Source organism: Oncorhynchus masou, chromosome 18, assembly GCF_036934945.1.
Source record: "Oncorhynchus masou masou isolate Uvic2021 chromosome 18, UVic_Omas_1.1, whole genome shotgun sequence".
NCBI classification, from domain to species: Eukaryota; Metazoa; Chordata; class Actinopteri; order Salmoniformes; family Salmonidae; genus Oncorhynchus; species Oncorhynchus masou.
The window spans coordinates 52,914,595-52,930,114 of NC_088229.1; the positions used below are offsets into that span (position 1 = coordinate 52,914,595).

Consider the following 15,520-nt stretch of genomic DNA (forward strand, 5'->3'; position numbering starts at 1 on the left):
TCCCCAAATACAGGTGTGCCAAGCTTGTAGCATCATACCCATGATGGCTCAAGGCTGTAATTGCTGTCATAGGTACTCAAAGTACTGAGCAAAGACTCTGAATACTTATGTAAATGTGATATTTTCATTTTTAATTTTTAACCAATGTGCAAACATTTCTAAGAAACAGCTTTTCGCTTTGTCATTATGGGGTATTGTGTTTAGATTGATGAGGAAAAAACTCAAATTGAATCAATTTTAGAATATGGCTGTAACGTAACAGAATGTGGAAAAAGTCAAGTGGTCTGAATACTTTCCGAATACACTGTAAATAATACATATTTCTTATTTTCAAAATATTGTACAACTTCCTTGTGAATGATGAAATTATTGAATTCTTAATTTCTGTCAAGTTACATCACATCACCAATAAAATATTTTTCGTATGCACAGTGCTGGTATTTCCAACTGCTCTATTAGGACATCATTGATTGATTACTAACTGCGCTCGCCTGTTTCTTCCCAGCCCAAACCAGGTGCTGCTGTCAACTGGAAGCCAATCTTAAAGTGTCCAACTTTATGCAACATTTCAGAATAATTCATTAATACATTTTTGGTAATGACTTGGAAGTATGGCCTAATACTACCTAATACTATAGATGCAAGGAAGACATAGACATTTAAAACAATTTGTAGTATTAGGACATCAGGCTGCCTGATAGTGGACTGTGTACTGAGAATGGCAGTGAGAAGCATTATTAGCTTATCAATTGACTTTTCTAAAATCGTTAATAATAGACCATATGAGGGAAAAAATGGTTGGGAGCAATACTCAAGTCAAAATGGGCTTTTGGTTATTTTCTCTTCCCCCTCCCTCCCCAACTTCCTCCCTAACTTCCTCCCTCTCTCTTTCTTTCCCTCTCTATATATCCAAATACTTACTTCCAAATGTCTATAAGTTAGCTGGCATACCCAAAATAGTATTTGAACCCAGGTCTGTTACAGTATGCTTTTTATTGTGTGTGTGTGTGTGTGTGTGTGTGTGTGCGTGTGTGTGTGTGTGTGTGTGTGTGTGTGTGTGTGTGTGTATGCGCGTATGCGCGTATGAGTGTGTGCACGTCGCATGTGCCTGAATGTGTGTGGAGTATTTACCTTGACTGGCATTCACTGGGGGTGGGGCATCACTACTAATTCTGCTCTTCTCAAATTCCTCATGATACTTTATCTGCAAACAGACAGAACGGAGACATCATACATTGTACTGAGAGAATACTGCACTTTATAGATCATTCCAGAAGGGGTCACTATGTTGCCAAATTCTGCCATCAACAACGCAATAGTCTTGGTTTGTGTGAAGTACCATTTTTGGAGGTATTGAAAAAAACAAAGAGGAAATTACAGTTCAAAGACAACAGTGATTTAACAATGAATACGTTTGCAACCAAGTTAAGCCCTGATCACATAACTTTGTTAGGAGGTTTGCTCTAAAGTTCTAAAACGAGATCACTTTCCCATCCACAACCATGTGCTAAGACAATCCTACAATGGTTCCTTTCCTTGTTTCCTTTCCTTTATGTCCACTTGTCTTAAAGGGCTGGAAAGGGTTAGTAGTTCTCATAAAACAGTAGAAATTGTATCTAGTAACCCTTATAGGAGACAAGTGGCCATGAAAGGAAAGGAGACGATCTGTCCGAACTGTGTTCAACTACTGGAATGCAGCCATTGAAATTTGAGGATGGAGGAAACAGAGGACTGAATGTCCAGAGGAAGCGAAGTGCAGCCCTGTGTAACCAACTCGTCCTCAAACGACCTGAAGTAAACAAGCTTGGGAACTCAACAAACTACTAAGGAGCTTTAGAACGAGAGGAAAAGAGGGATAACAAATATAGAGTGTATGTGAAAGACAAGAAAACATACAAAATGGCTAGAATAGAATAAAGACAAAAACAGCTAGAAACAGACTGAGGCAAGCATTCAGAAAAATCAAAGAGAGATAAAGAGTTAAGAATGTGAGACGGGCAGAGAGAGGGGAGGACAACAACGAGACAGAAAGACCAGAGAGAGAGACAGGACATATCTAGACAGAAACACAGAGAGTAAGAGGAAATAATGAAAGGTGAAACATAAACAGACAGAACTAGGAGTGAGTCGGTGGAGGGGATTATGTTAGTCTGACACTTGAAGTCACATTTCAGACATTTCTTAGGGCCCCAGAAGGTGTTGCCCTATATGGTCAAACTCCCTCAGCTATGAGGGGAAAGTGAATGTCCACTCTCAGTTTGCTGCTGTTCCCCAGATAGACACTCTCACTCTCTCTCTCTTCCCCCTGCTCTCTCTTGCCTTTTTCTATATTTCCCCTTTCCCCTCTGTTCCCACTCCCTTCTCTCTCTCTCTCTCTCTCTCTCTCTCTCTCTCTCTCTCTCTCTCTCACTACCCCCTTCCTCTTTCGTATCTCTCTCTCTCTCTCTCTCTCTCTCTCTCTCTCTCTCTCTCTCTCTCTCTCTCTCTCTCTCTCTCTCTCTCTCTCTCTCTCTCTCTCTCTCTCTCTCACTCTCTTTCTCTCCTTGGAGCAGCAGTAGCAGAGTGGAATGAGGAGAGATAGTGTTGAATTCTAGCCATGGCTCTCCATTATACCTCTAGGGAATACTACAGTCTCGAACAGTCTCATTCTTTTAGCCTTATCTGATATATGATATAGAGATGGAATGAGATAGATTGAGCCAGTCCATTTGACAAAATCTGTCTATTAGTTTGGTCAGTCAGGAGAAAATGAGTTTATGTTTGCTGATGGAAAAAGGATAAGGGAGAGCACAAAGAAGGACTGGAGTTTTGTACATAGCACTATTAGCAATGGTTCTTGGTCCCAGATCTGTAAACGTATTAAGCGTAAACAGATGTGGGACCAGGCTAGTAGCAATGACCTTTGCAGCTAAAATCTTTTGGTCCAAAGTGAGAAGAGGGGGAGATAGGGAAGTGGGTGTAGTTCATTAGGAATGTTGACTCTATACTGGTTTAATACTGTTTTTGAAAATGTAGATATAGAGTTAATAGACTTACGTTGCTGATCTGGTCTTGCGTTTTTTTCACTCTCTGCATCTCCGGTGTGTCGGCCACCACGCTGAAGCCTTTCCCCTTATTCTTCTCAAACTCCTCTTTGTACAGCGCCTGACACACGCAAACGCACACACACACACACACACACACACACACACACACACACACACACACAGAAACACACACACACACAGGTTTACAGAAAACCTCACATACTAACAACATTTATTCACTTGCTTACTTACTGTATGTCATACAGACGACACACATGAGCACATGACACATAAGCCATTACACTTCAGTAGGAGGGCTGAAATCAAAATACTGTACTACAATTATAACATTAGTGGTTACGATAGTGTTGATTGGGCAATGCATTCATGTTAAATATACTTTTTCTCCTCGTCTTATCTCTGTGAACCCTCCATATTCCGGAACGAAATTGCTCACATCCACAAAGAACTACATTCCCCAAATGCTCACCACGACGCCCAGATCCGTTCACCAGTTTTCTTACACGAAGATAGGTTTTTAAATGATAATTCTGCCATAGACAACTATTGAACAGACATGAAAGAAATCCAACAAAGTTGTCAATAGTGACACTCGAATCACAGAGAAACATGAATTATGACCTTCAACTTCCGTTTGAATATTTAAGAAAGGTGTTGTTGATATAATTAAAACCAATCTTACAGTCAAAATGAAGGGAAGCTAATTTGGTACATGTCCTGTAATATGACACCTTCTAACAGCAAATGTTCATATTTTTGAAGGAGAAAAAGATAATTTATAGGAGTGGTAGAGATAATACATTCTCACTCAAGGCAAGCAACACGTGTTGATTGTATAGCTATGAGGGTTGTACATTTTATTTCACGTTGTTGCTCTGCTCTCACACCATTTGAAATCTCTGTGATGGGCTAATGCTAGGCTAGCTAGCTAGCACTGGGAAACAAATAGGACAGGTAGCGATAGCATCACTAACGTTAGCTAGGAGCTATCTATGGTTGAATTTGCTTTTAGAATGTAGTTATTTTCTTCTGTCTGTGTGGTTCATGTTTGTCAAACAGACAGTCTGTTCTCTTTCATTGACAAATCAGTTATGTTGATTTATGGGCAGGCGTATTCATGTTAGCTAACTGGCTGACTAAATTAGCAAGCTAGCCAACTACCTAGCTAATTACCATAAGAGCTAATCGGCCATACCACTTGATAATTGTAAGTTTACTAGCTATCTGCCTAAATGTCAGTAAAGACATGATAAAGCCAAAAGGCTCAGGCCTCATTCAGTGTGAGCTTTTGGCAGGACACTGGTACTTAACAGCTAAATTTAGCAAAACCATAGAAGGGAGGATGGTCAGGGAGGATATAATGCAAACGTCTAGCAAACCAAAGGTTGCGTGTTCGAATCGCGTCTGGGACAACTTGAGTACTTTAGCTAAAAAGTAACTTTAGCTAACCACAACTTCAGCTAACCCCAACCATAGTGTTGTGCAACTCCTTAGCATGTTAGTTAATCCTCAACCTAACCCTAACAGACCTGGAATAATTATAGTTTTACTCTGCTTTGAATACAGATCCCAAAAATTACTACCAATATTTTGTACCGATAAGTACAAATAAGTTATGAGGCTCAACTACTGTATGAATATTTCAACATGCCACTGAAAATGTTGAAGTCTGCAATTAATTTGACCATACCTGAAAATACTGCAGAGTAATTCAAAGCCATTTCCAAATATTGCAAACAGCAAGTTGGATGCTTAGCAAAAACAACTTCTAACCTCTTTGTCCATCTGAGGTTAAGTGTTCTTGTTTCAAACACACACTATACCATCTTTAAAGGGATGGTTTACTCAGAATTTAAACTAACGATTTTCTTGGCTGTAGTTTTGGGATATTTTGTTTCCTTCTGATACTTAATACCCATTTTTTGTTCCTGTTAGCATTCTCAGTAACACTCAACATTAAACTGTTCTTGTGCCTGTTTAATACAACTGTAATTACTTTTGGAGCAACATTTTATTAGCATGTTGTTTCATAACACTTTGGTAATTGCATTTTAATTCCATAGCAATGAGCTGAGAGTTTTGTAACGACTGTACACAAGGTATAGTGACTGTCCCATATTCCAATGATGTAATAACCCATTACTATGCAATTATAAAGCAATTTCCAAAGTCCTATGTAAAAACAATGTTGTTATTGTAATAATGACAAAGTTACAGTACATGTATAGAACTTGATGTCAAGAATTACTGTACTACCTTATGTCTCACTCAATATGAAAATATATTTGTTAGTCATTTTGAAGCTGCAAAAGTGGTCTACTCTAATGTTGAGGTGATTCCATGTCCCTCATGTATTTCATTTTAGGCCATAAACTACATTAAGCTGAATATCTAAGAACCCTCCAAACCATGTGCTTACGATCATTATATTCAAATACCTTCAAATATTATTTGGTTTTCTGAGAGGTATTCAAAATACTTTCAAATATTATTTGGTTTTCTGAATTTGAATACCAAAGAAAAAAGTTGCCTTTTAGTTGAAGCTCTATATAATCTATTTTTGACTTCCTTGAGTATTTGAAAAGTTGGTATTTTAAAATAAACTACAAAACATAACTAATTTCTGCCCAGGTCTGAACCCTAAACCCTAGCCTAGCTAACGTAGTCGCCTAACTAACATTAGCCACAAATGCGAATGCAACAAGATGTAAACTAGAAATCATGTTGTAGCTGATTGCCATGCTTTTTTGTTATTTGACTCAACTTCAAATTTTGTACAGTGTATCAATAGCAGTGGCAGATGTAATAAGCTAAGTTTGCTGTACAACCTTAGTGCATATGTAAAATTTAGGGCAGGGATGCTCATATCAAGCATACAGCCATGCAATCTACATAGAAAAACATTGGCAGTAGAATGGCCTTACTGAAGAGCTCAGTGACTTTCATCATGGCACCATCATAGGATGCCACATTTCCAACAAGGAGGGTACTATGGTGTTAAATGCCGAGCTGTAGTCGATGAACAGCATTCTCATAGAGGTATTCTTCTTGTCCAGATGGGTTAGGGCAGTGTGGTTGAGATTGCATCGTCTGTGGACCTATTTGGGCGGTAAGCAAATTGGAGTGGGTCTAGGGTGTCAGGTAGGGTGGAGGTGATATGGTCCTTGACTAGTCTCTCAAAGCACTTCATGATGACGGAAGTGAGTGTGACGGGGCGGTAGTCGTTTAGCTCAGTTACCTTAGCTTTCTTGGGAACAGGAACAATGGTGGCCCTCTTGAAGCATGTGGGAACAGCAGACTGGGATAGGGATTGATTGAATATGTCCGTAAACACACCAGCCAGCTGGTCTGCGCATGCTCTGAGGGCGCGGCTGGGGCTGCCGTCTGCCGATGAAGTGGCTATGCTGAGCGTTAATGTGATCATTTGTTACATGTCCTATCCGCTAGATTTAGAGTTATTTGCCAACTTTAATTGTGAATGATACAAACCTAACAATGTCTTAGAAATTAAAACATATACGGGCTACATGATACGAATACAGGCTCTTGATGATTTGAGAAAGACAAAAAAAAGGAGCTTGCCCCACTTTCATCAAGTTATCATATCTTCACCCATCAAACTATTCTCAATGTAATATTGTCTTTATTAATATGTCAAATTAGTTTAGATTTACAATGGCCCATTATCAAATGGGCAGGAACAGGGGCAAGGGGAAAAGACATGTCGTCTGTATGCACTCGAATAGCGAAAGGCAACGCTCGGTTTTATAGTGGAGCTGTGCTTAATATGAGCAGCTGATAACTAAATATAAGAACACTTGTTTAACTCCATGCATCAACCCCTGTTTGAGGAGCATGCTCTCATTGCGCCGTGGGCTCTCCAACCCTGTTTCTACAGCAACCCAGTGCTTAATTTGAGAAACCATGTGAGATATGTTCGGGAACATTGATAGTAACATGTTTTCGCAACAAAATAGATTTCACTAAACTGTTGACTGCCCCTCTACACGCTCAAGAAAGGAATAAAGAAGAGAGGAGGAGTAGATGGAAACGCATGGTGGTGAGATACTCTGTATACCTAGAGGTAATGTGTCACCCAATGAATTATGAAAATATGAACAATGCCCTATTACTAGGCTGTTCAAAATCAAATACAAATTCACTATAATTGTAGGCTAACTGTAAGCCTTTGAGGCTTGGGCTCATATGCCTAAGAATAAGCTCTAACGTGTATTGATGTTTTGAATTAATCGTCACCTCAGAAAGCGCTGTCTATTTCATTGCGCTAGGCTTTGAAACAACATCCACAACTCAGTTTCAACCTGCTGCTGAACTTCTTTCTTCATATTGATCATCACATTGAGGTGAGTTTTAAAAGCATGATACTGTTTTGATGATGTGTTTGATGATTTTCGATTGTATTTGCATTGATGTCAGAGTAGTTAGAGGGACAATAGAGCCCTGAGTACCAGGCCATTAGGACCTGATGTTAGTTAACAAGTTGTGTACCATCAAAGCATGTCCGGTGTACATAAAAGGAGATTACCGTGACTCAACGGTCACATGGAATTTTGACTTATGACTGCCGGTGTGGCGTTAATACGGTCACCGCAACAGCCCTACCTAATAGCACCATTCTCCATTCCTCACTGAGATTCACCAGAGTAGCCTGTTCTAGGCACCCCGAACAAGTAGAGCAGAAACTGTGCATATAGTGGAGAATTTGGCACATGCGGAGAAGCTTCGAACTTTTAGCTGTCAGGAAGAAGGTTCCAAAGAATTCGGATCCACAGACACCCCCCGTAATTTTAAAGCCTCCAACTGCTGGGAGCCACAAGTACTGAAGTCATTAACAACAACCCATAGCAGAGAAGAGAGAACTCCTCCTTGCCACACACACACACACACACACACACACACACACACACACACACACACACACACACACACACACACACACACACACACACACACACACACACACACACACACACACACACACACACACACACACACACACACACACACACAGAGAGAGATGTGAGTCATGTGCTTGCTATGCTATGAGGAATATGCTTTCTCAGTGAGGGAGAGCAGGGGTGCATCGACTTTTATGGTTATGCTTTATGAACAATAAAAAGGCTTTGCTCGTGTGAGTGAGTGAGCGTGAGGGGGAAAGGACCCTACCATGTTTACAGAAAGTACCCTCCTACAATAGGAAGATTCTAAGAAGTTACTAAACATTAATATTGTTTAACGTTACATGAACATTTCCCTTTTGTCAAACCTTCCCCTAAAAGTTTTACCAAATTGACAGACGAGGCATTTTCTTCTCACTTAAATGTGAATGGCTAATCTTTGAGATATGGCTGTATCTCCTGTCATTAAAGGCCCAGTGCAGTCAAAAACTAAATGTTCCTGTGTTTTAAATATATATATATATATGTCCACACTATGTGGTTGGAATAATACTGTGAAATTGTGAAAAGGATAATAATGCCCCTTTAGTGTAAGAGCTGTTTGAAAAGGCCGCGTGAAAGTTCTGTCTGTTTTGGTGCGATGGAGTTTTGGCCTGCCTGGTGACTTCACCAGGTGGTAAATTAGTTAATAGACCAATAAGACAGATAGTTCCAAACATTGGATTAGGAATCAGTAAATTAATAGGATCTGGTTCAAAACCTCTTTGCCAATAGCAGGTTGTTTTCAGTTTTCAGTTTTCAGCTCCCCACCTCCAGACAGTCCTAGCAAAATTGTTGCTTGAGAAATTGCTCTTTGTTTAGAAGCTATTTTTGTTTCTTTTTTATGATTTTAATTGATAACAACACAGTAAGGTACTTAATTGTCACCCAAAAATTGATTTGATATTGATACAAAAACAGCTGCATTGGACCTTTAACATCTATGGTAGTGGGAAGAATTGCATGTAACTCTGCCCACTTAATATTTCCGCTAACACTAAACATACTGTACAGCTGTGTGTGCATAGTCGCTGCTAACCTAAAAATACACAAAATATACTCCCGTTCTTCCTCGGCAGAAACAAGAGATAGAAGGAGAAAGAAAGGAATAGAAAAAGGAACAGATAGTGATAGAGGAAGACAAGCAGAACATGGGGTATTTAGCGATGGGGGGGGGGGGGGGTTGACCTTAAAGGCAGTCAAATATTTGATTCACGTTTGACTACCATTTTGTGGCTGTGGGTAGGCTTTACTGGTATCAGCGTGGCTAGTAATAGGTTTAGGTTTATTTAATCATCTTGGTACATATGTCAGAAACATACATAGCATGTGATGTCATACAACAAGTGAAAAGATAAGACCAGCCTGAAAGGATAAGACCAGCCTTATCCATGACTATTGTTTTAGGGAAGAGTTATAGGTAACACTTCTTATGAATATCTTCTTCATAATGCATTATAAACACATCCACAGAGCCTTATTAGCTATGCATAAAACACTTTAAGCTATAACTACATGCATGAAGGGTTATGAGTTATTATGCACATGAGATTCTGTATTGGATTGTTGGAGTGGATCATGGAGTGGATCATCATGGAGTGGATCATCTTTGTTCATGGTAATGTACAAAACATTAAGAACACCCCCTCCCTTGCCCTCAGAACAGCCTCAATTCGTCAGGCACAGACTCTACAAGGTGTTGAAAGTGTTCCACAGGTTTGCTTGCCAATGTTGACTCCAATGCTTCCCACAGTTGTGTCAAGTTGGCTGGATGTCTCTTTGATGGGTAACCATTCTTGATACACAAAGAAACTGTTGAGCATGAAAAGCCCAGCAGCTCTTCAGTTCTCAGCAGCTCTTGACACAAACCGTTGGACCTGGCATCTACTACCATCTCCTGCACAGAGGCACTTAAATCTTTTGTCTTGGCCATTCACCCTCTGAATGGCACACATACACAATCCATGTCTCAACTGTCTCAAAGCTTCAAATCATTCTATTGCCTGTCTCCTCCCCTTCATCTACACGGATTGAAGTGGATTTAACATGTTACATCAATAAGGGATCACAGCTTTCAGCTCGATTCACTTGGTCACTTGGTCAGTCATTGAAAGAGCAGGTGTTCATAATGTTTTGTACACTCAGTACAGTAATTTGCTTAATCTAGTCGCATTGCATCAGAGGTATGAATAGGGAAGGAAAGCCAGTGTGTGAGTTTTGGTTCATTGCCACATGAGAGTGTGCATATACAGTGACGGGGTAGGCTGTCATTGTAAAATAAGAATTTGTTCTTAACTGACTTGACTAGTTAAATAAAGATTGCATTTATTTTTTTATTTTTAAATGCATGTGACTCCATGATCACATTGGCCCCACAGGGGTTCCCAACCTTTTTACAAGGGTTCCCAACTATACTTTACATTTGAGAAATTCCTTGAAGCACTAGGAAATGTTTGCTAATTTAAAGCAAATTTCCGGCAATTTTACGTTTAGTATGACATCTATTGTTGTGTATGCCATTTCATGATAATAATGATGGGAAAAATCAAGTTTCGCTCATTTGAGGTTATCTCCCTACCAATATGTAATATTGTATTATAAGCCATTTTAACCTCTTATTCAGAACACCATGGACTATCAAAGTAGCAAAATGCTCTATGGTTTTGTGTCATTTTCAGAAAGTGAATAGCTCAATTGATGGCAACAAATATTTGTGACAACTGAAGGTTGTAGCTCAGCCTCTGAATGTCAAACCGAGGATATCCCTATGTGCAACAGGATCGTGTCTTTCTTATGCAGTTTATGGTTGGTTGTTTCTAGCCCAAAGCATTGCAGAGATATTCATCGTTATACATTGGTTTATTTAATAAGGATCATTTTTTTTACCCCTCAAATCACGTAAGGCCTCCGGAAACCCCCCAGGAAACTTTATCTCGACCCCTAGGTTGGTAACCCTTTGCAGTAGGGTGTCTGCAGTGCCCATGTTGGTAATTGCTGGATAGATAAAGTATGTGTTTGTGTGTGCGTGTGCGTGTGTGTTTCCATGGCCTCATTACTAATATGTGAGTTCAAATTGGGCCATGCAAAGTGTGTGTGTCACACCCTGACCATAGTTTGCTGTGTATGTTTATATGTTTTGTTTGGTCAGGATGTGATCTGAGTGGGCATTCTATGTTGTGTGTCTAGTTTGTCTGTTTCTTTGTTTGGCCTGATATGGTTCTCAATCAGAGGCAGGTGTTAGTCATTGTCTCTGATTGGGAACCATCTTTAGGTAGCCTGTTTGGTGTTGGGGGTTGTGGGTGATTGTCCTTATGTCTGTCGTGTGTTAGTTTGCACCAGTATTAGGCTGTTGCTGTTTTCGTGTATTGTTTTTTTTGTATTTGATTCGTGTTTACTTCAGTTTCATTAAACATGGATCGCAATAGCCACGCCGCATTTTGGTCTGACTCTCTTTCACCTATAGAAAATCGTGACAGTGTGTATATGTGTCTGTGTGAGTGTGTGTTAGTTTCTAAGGAGGGTAAAGAAGGATTCATCAGTTGTAGAAGGAATCCAATTGTCATGACAGCGGGGTAGAGAGTTGGGTTCAATCTGTCTTACTGAGTGACGGAGTAAGAGATGGAGATAGAGAGAGGAAAAGGAAGAGAGAAGAGGTCATGCCACAGGATTAAAGAAAGATTACTATGGTACCTGGGTAGCAATGACGGGAGGAAAAAAGGTTAGAGAGAGGTTACAGTACGACACCAAGTGGGTGTGAGCCCTGCAAGGTAAGGTCTAATGCAGGCAGGATTTAGAAGTCTATCTCTGGGCACAGGAATGTGAATCTGGGTTGTCTTTGATTCCCAGCCTAAAATAAATTGGTTTCAATTTCAATTTGGTTAAAGAGGCCCTAGATGTTGTTTTGAGGGCCTTTGCACTCTTATAAACGCTTATACCTCCCGAGTGGCACAGCGGTCTAAGGCACTGTATTGCAGTGCTAGAGGCGTCACTACAGACCCTGGTTTGTTTCCAGGCTGTGTCACAACCGGCCGTGATCGGGAGTCCCGTAAGGCGGCGCACAATTGGCCCAGCATCATCCGGGTAGGAGAGGGTTTGGCCGTGGAGGTAGGCCGTCATTGTAAAAAAATAATTTGTTCTTCACTGACTTGCCTAGTTAAATAAAGATAAAATAAATAAATAAATTATATGGGTATATACACACAGTTAGGCAAGTATCACACAGATAGTGTCCTGGACCACAAACAAAACCCCTTTTTCAATGGACAATCTCCATTGAAAGTACTTTGTGCTTTTTAGTCCAGGACTAGGTTGACTCTTTGACTAGGAAACTGGCCCTTAGAGTTCAGTAGTATCTGTGTTCTAACCTGGCTGTTCAACATGCTCTGCTGTTTGAGTCGCAGGTTCTCTGGGGTGTCAATCACGGAGGTGAAGGAGCTCTTCGGGTAGTGCCTGCAACAAAGGGCCAAAGAGAAGAGATGTTAGATCAGGATGTGAAGAGGCATACGCAGGGTAAGAATGTACATTTCTTTCAACTTCTAGGGCTTTTTTTTTGCCACTGTCAATTGATTTTCAGTGGAATTTTTGGGCCTTTCCAGAGCACTGACCAAACTAAACTTGGGTGGTTGAAGCTAAGGTAATCTATGTTAAGAAGGCCCTCCTATAATGCCCCCCATCTGGAGAAGGGTGTGTGCACACAGGTAAAATACATCCTGGATTAGCAGGTAATCCCACCACACACACACTACTGTGAGTACACACATACACACACAGATGGACACGCAGCATGTCTGTGTGTGTTTGTCAGTTTGCCAACTGCACCCTGTCATTCATCCTGTGCCACAATCTTTTCTTGGTTAATTTGATCTAGTCACCATAGGGGAGTGTGGGAGAAAATGTAAGACTTGTCAGACAACTGACAGATTTGTCTCTGTCTCTGTCTCTGTTCCTCCCTCGCTTCGCCCGTCTGTCTGTCTGCCTAGTCCCACTTCTCTATATCACCTTTTCAATGACATGACAATAGCCCTACTGTCTTGTCATTCCCGTAGCACATTGTAGTGTAGTTGGAGCGATCATTGTCTGCCTGCATGAACAGAAATTCAAATGAAAAGCACCTAGCACATGGACGATAATATCAATGGTATGCTGTGTGATATACTCACATACTGCAGTAGGGTTTCTTGTCGAAGCCTTGGTAATTCTTCATGTTAAGGGTCAATTTGCACACCTCACAGCTGAAGCATCCTTTATGCCAGTACTGTGAAGAATGGGTGGAGAGAAAGAGATGGAGGGAGAGATGGATGGGTGGAGAGAGAGAAAGATGGAAGGACGGGGTAGAGAGATGGAAGGAGACAGGGAGCAGGGAGAGAGGGGGAATATTAGGGTAAAATAGCTCAATTACATGATTTAGGACTAGTGTCACGACTCGAGTTTGACTAAATCTATGACTGTTGGAATGTTTGTCCTATGGGAAAAGCAAATCCAAGTGTAATGGCAAATGAAATGTAATCTGCAATGACAGCATGGGAAAATTCCATTCTTCTAACATTAAAGCACAGCTGCACCACCGTTCCATGACTCACGAAACCACCATATCCTCCTGACCCGTGTGGACTCGGAGTGGGGTGACATGGGAAATTGAGTTTTCAGACTTGATTTAGAAGAAATCCGTAAAGCAAGTGTAAAATATATTTGGAGGGATTTTTGCGCTTTCAACGTTCCAGATTCGACACACACACACACACACACACACACACACACACACACACACACACACACACACACACACACACACACACACACACACACACACACACACACACACACACACACACACACACAGAGAGAGAGAGAGAGAGAGAGAGGGAATAACAATAGCCAAAGAATCATATCTGGTAGATACACAAACCACAAACCTCAAGTGTTTGAAAATAGACATGATATGCTCTTGGGCAGGGCTATGACACCATGTTGTGGATGTAGAGAGGGACATAGAGATCTGTTGAGCTTCCAATTTACTGGTCATGTAAAGAGGATAATGTATATCTAGCCCATCATGCACACCTTGCAGTTGTAATTGCATGTTACAGCCTATTACAACATGAATCTGCTCCCAAACAGGGGATTAAAACGTAACATGGAGTAAATTGTATTATTATATATGGACTGGATACATTTAGCCAGAGCTGGATAGATAAGCAATACTACACACATCAGACAATGTTATTATAGGCTAGCCCATCCATTGTACATTTCCCAAAAGACTAAGCATAATGTAAACAAACATTGGCAGAATATAGGCTATCATTCACACAGCAAAACTTGTAAACTCTTAGTGCAACTAGATCATTTATCATTCATTGTTTTTTCCCCTTCTATCAGTAGCCACCCATGCACCCAAAATGCGCTTGCACAAAGAAGATAGCCAACTCCCTCAATATAGTTTATTCTATTCTGTGAATATGCGTAGGCCAAAATGCGCTCGAATCATGCCTTACCTTGTCTAGACAATTCACTTTTTCCGTGGGGTAAACCATTTTACTGCATCTTCCACATAACGGATTCATGGCGAAAGGGAAAATCCTCTTTCAGAAATAACGGGACGCAATGAAATTAATATTCTGGTGTAGACCTATTGAAGCGAACCTATCCAAAATAGCGTCAGTTAAATCGGCAGATATTCTAAATTCCAATAGTCCGTTTTTTTGACAGCGCACAATTCTTACTAGGCACGCGCGTTCACGAAATTGATTAAATGAAAACTCGGTCGTGAGGCGAGAGGGAGAGGCTTATTTTCGGAGAGCGGAGAGGGAAGGCGGTACCGCTGTAATGATGTAGAACCGTCAAGCAGACTATTTGCTCCGTAATAACCTTATAAGGAGTACAGCAGATGTGTCTTGTATTTGCTGTTATAAACAACATTGGCACAAGTATGGTTATGGTATTCAAGTCATTCGCAACTTGTAGTTTAGGGGGAGACCTACTGAAGTTGCAATCCTGGATGAGTGTGCCAAGTTCTAGGGCGTTGCAGTAGTTTCAACATGTACTAGTAGCTAGGCAAATAACCATCAAAGAAATAAAAACAAGCTCAGTCAAAGAACAATGATGCCATGTGTTAACCATTATTGGAGAAGAAAAATACAAAAATGACATGTAACCCCCACCCCCATTAAAAACGTGCATAATAGGCTACATACATAAATACACAAATATAGAAACCAGAATTTTGTTACCCCCTATTATTTTGTGGGGAATTAGACAAACGCATATAATGGTTTGATCGACCAAGTGTTAAATTGAGAACATGCTCCTTTGGTGTCATGGCAGCGATTTACATTGCCACGCATTTACATTGTAACATATCTGAGATTTTCCGTGCTGGTAGATGTGTTTAGAAATATTTTCGTTTTTGCTGCCTATCCTCATAAAACACCATTACTAGCAGAACATCATAGTTCTACATCAGCAAAGACAATTGTAGACTACATAAACTCTTAAATGTGAAGAGTTATCGTTAAA

The 15,520-nt window shown here is 40.4% G+C and overlaps 1 protein-coding gene across 1 annotated transcript in view; it reads right to left on the bottom strand.

The window, feature by feature from the left end:
- Positions 1-14,790, bottom strand: part of LOC135504798 (LIM and SH3 domain protein 1-like) — a 31,987-nt gene extending 17,197 nt beyond the window's left edge. The window contains exons 1-5 of the mRNA XM_064923666.1: positions 14,500-14,790; positions 13,165-13,259; positions 12,370-12,454; positions 3,037-3,144; positions 1,132-1,204 (exon numbers count right to left, since the gene is read on the bottom strand). Coding sequence (XP_064779738.1) covers positions 1,132-1,204; positions 3,037-3,144; positions 12,370-12,454; positions 13,165-13,259; positions 14,500-14,568 — 430 coding nt within the window. The 5' untranslated portion in view covers positions 14,569-14,790. The remainder of the gene's footprint in view (positions 1-1,131; positions 1,205-3,036; positions 3,145-12,369; positions 12,455-13,164; positions 13,260-14,499) is intronic.
- Between the last annotated feature and the right edge of the window lie 730 nt (positions 14,791-15,520).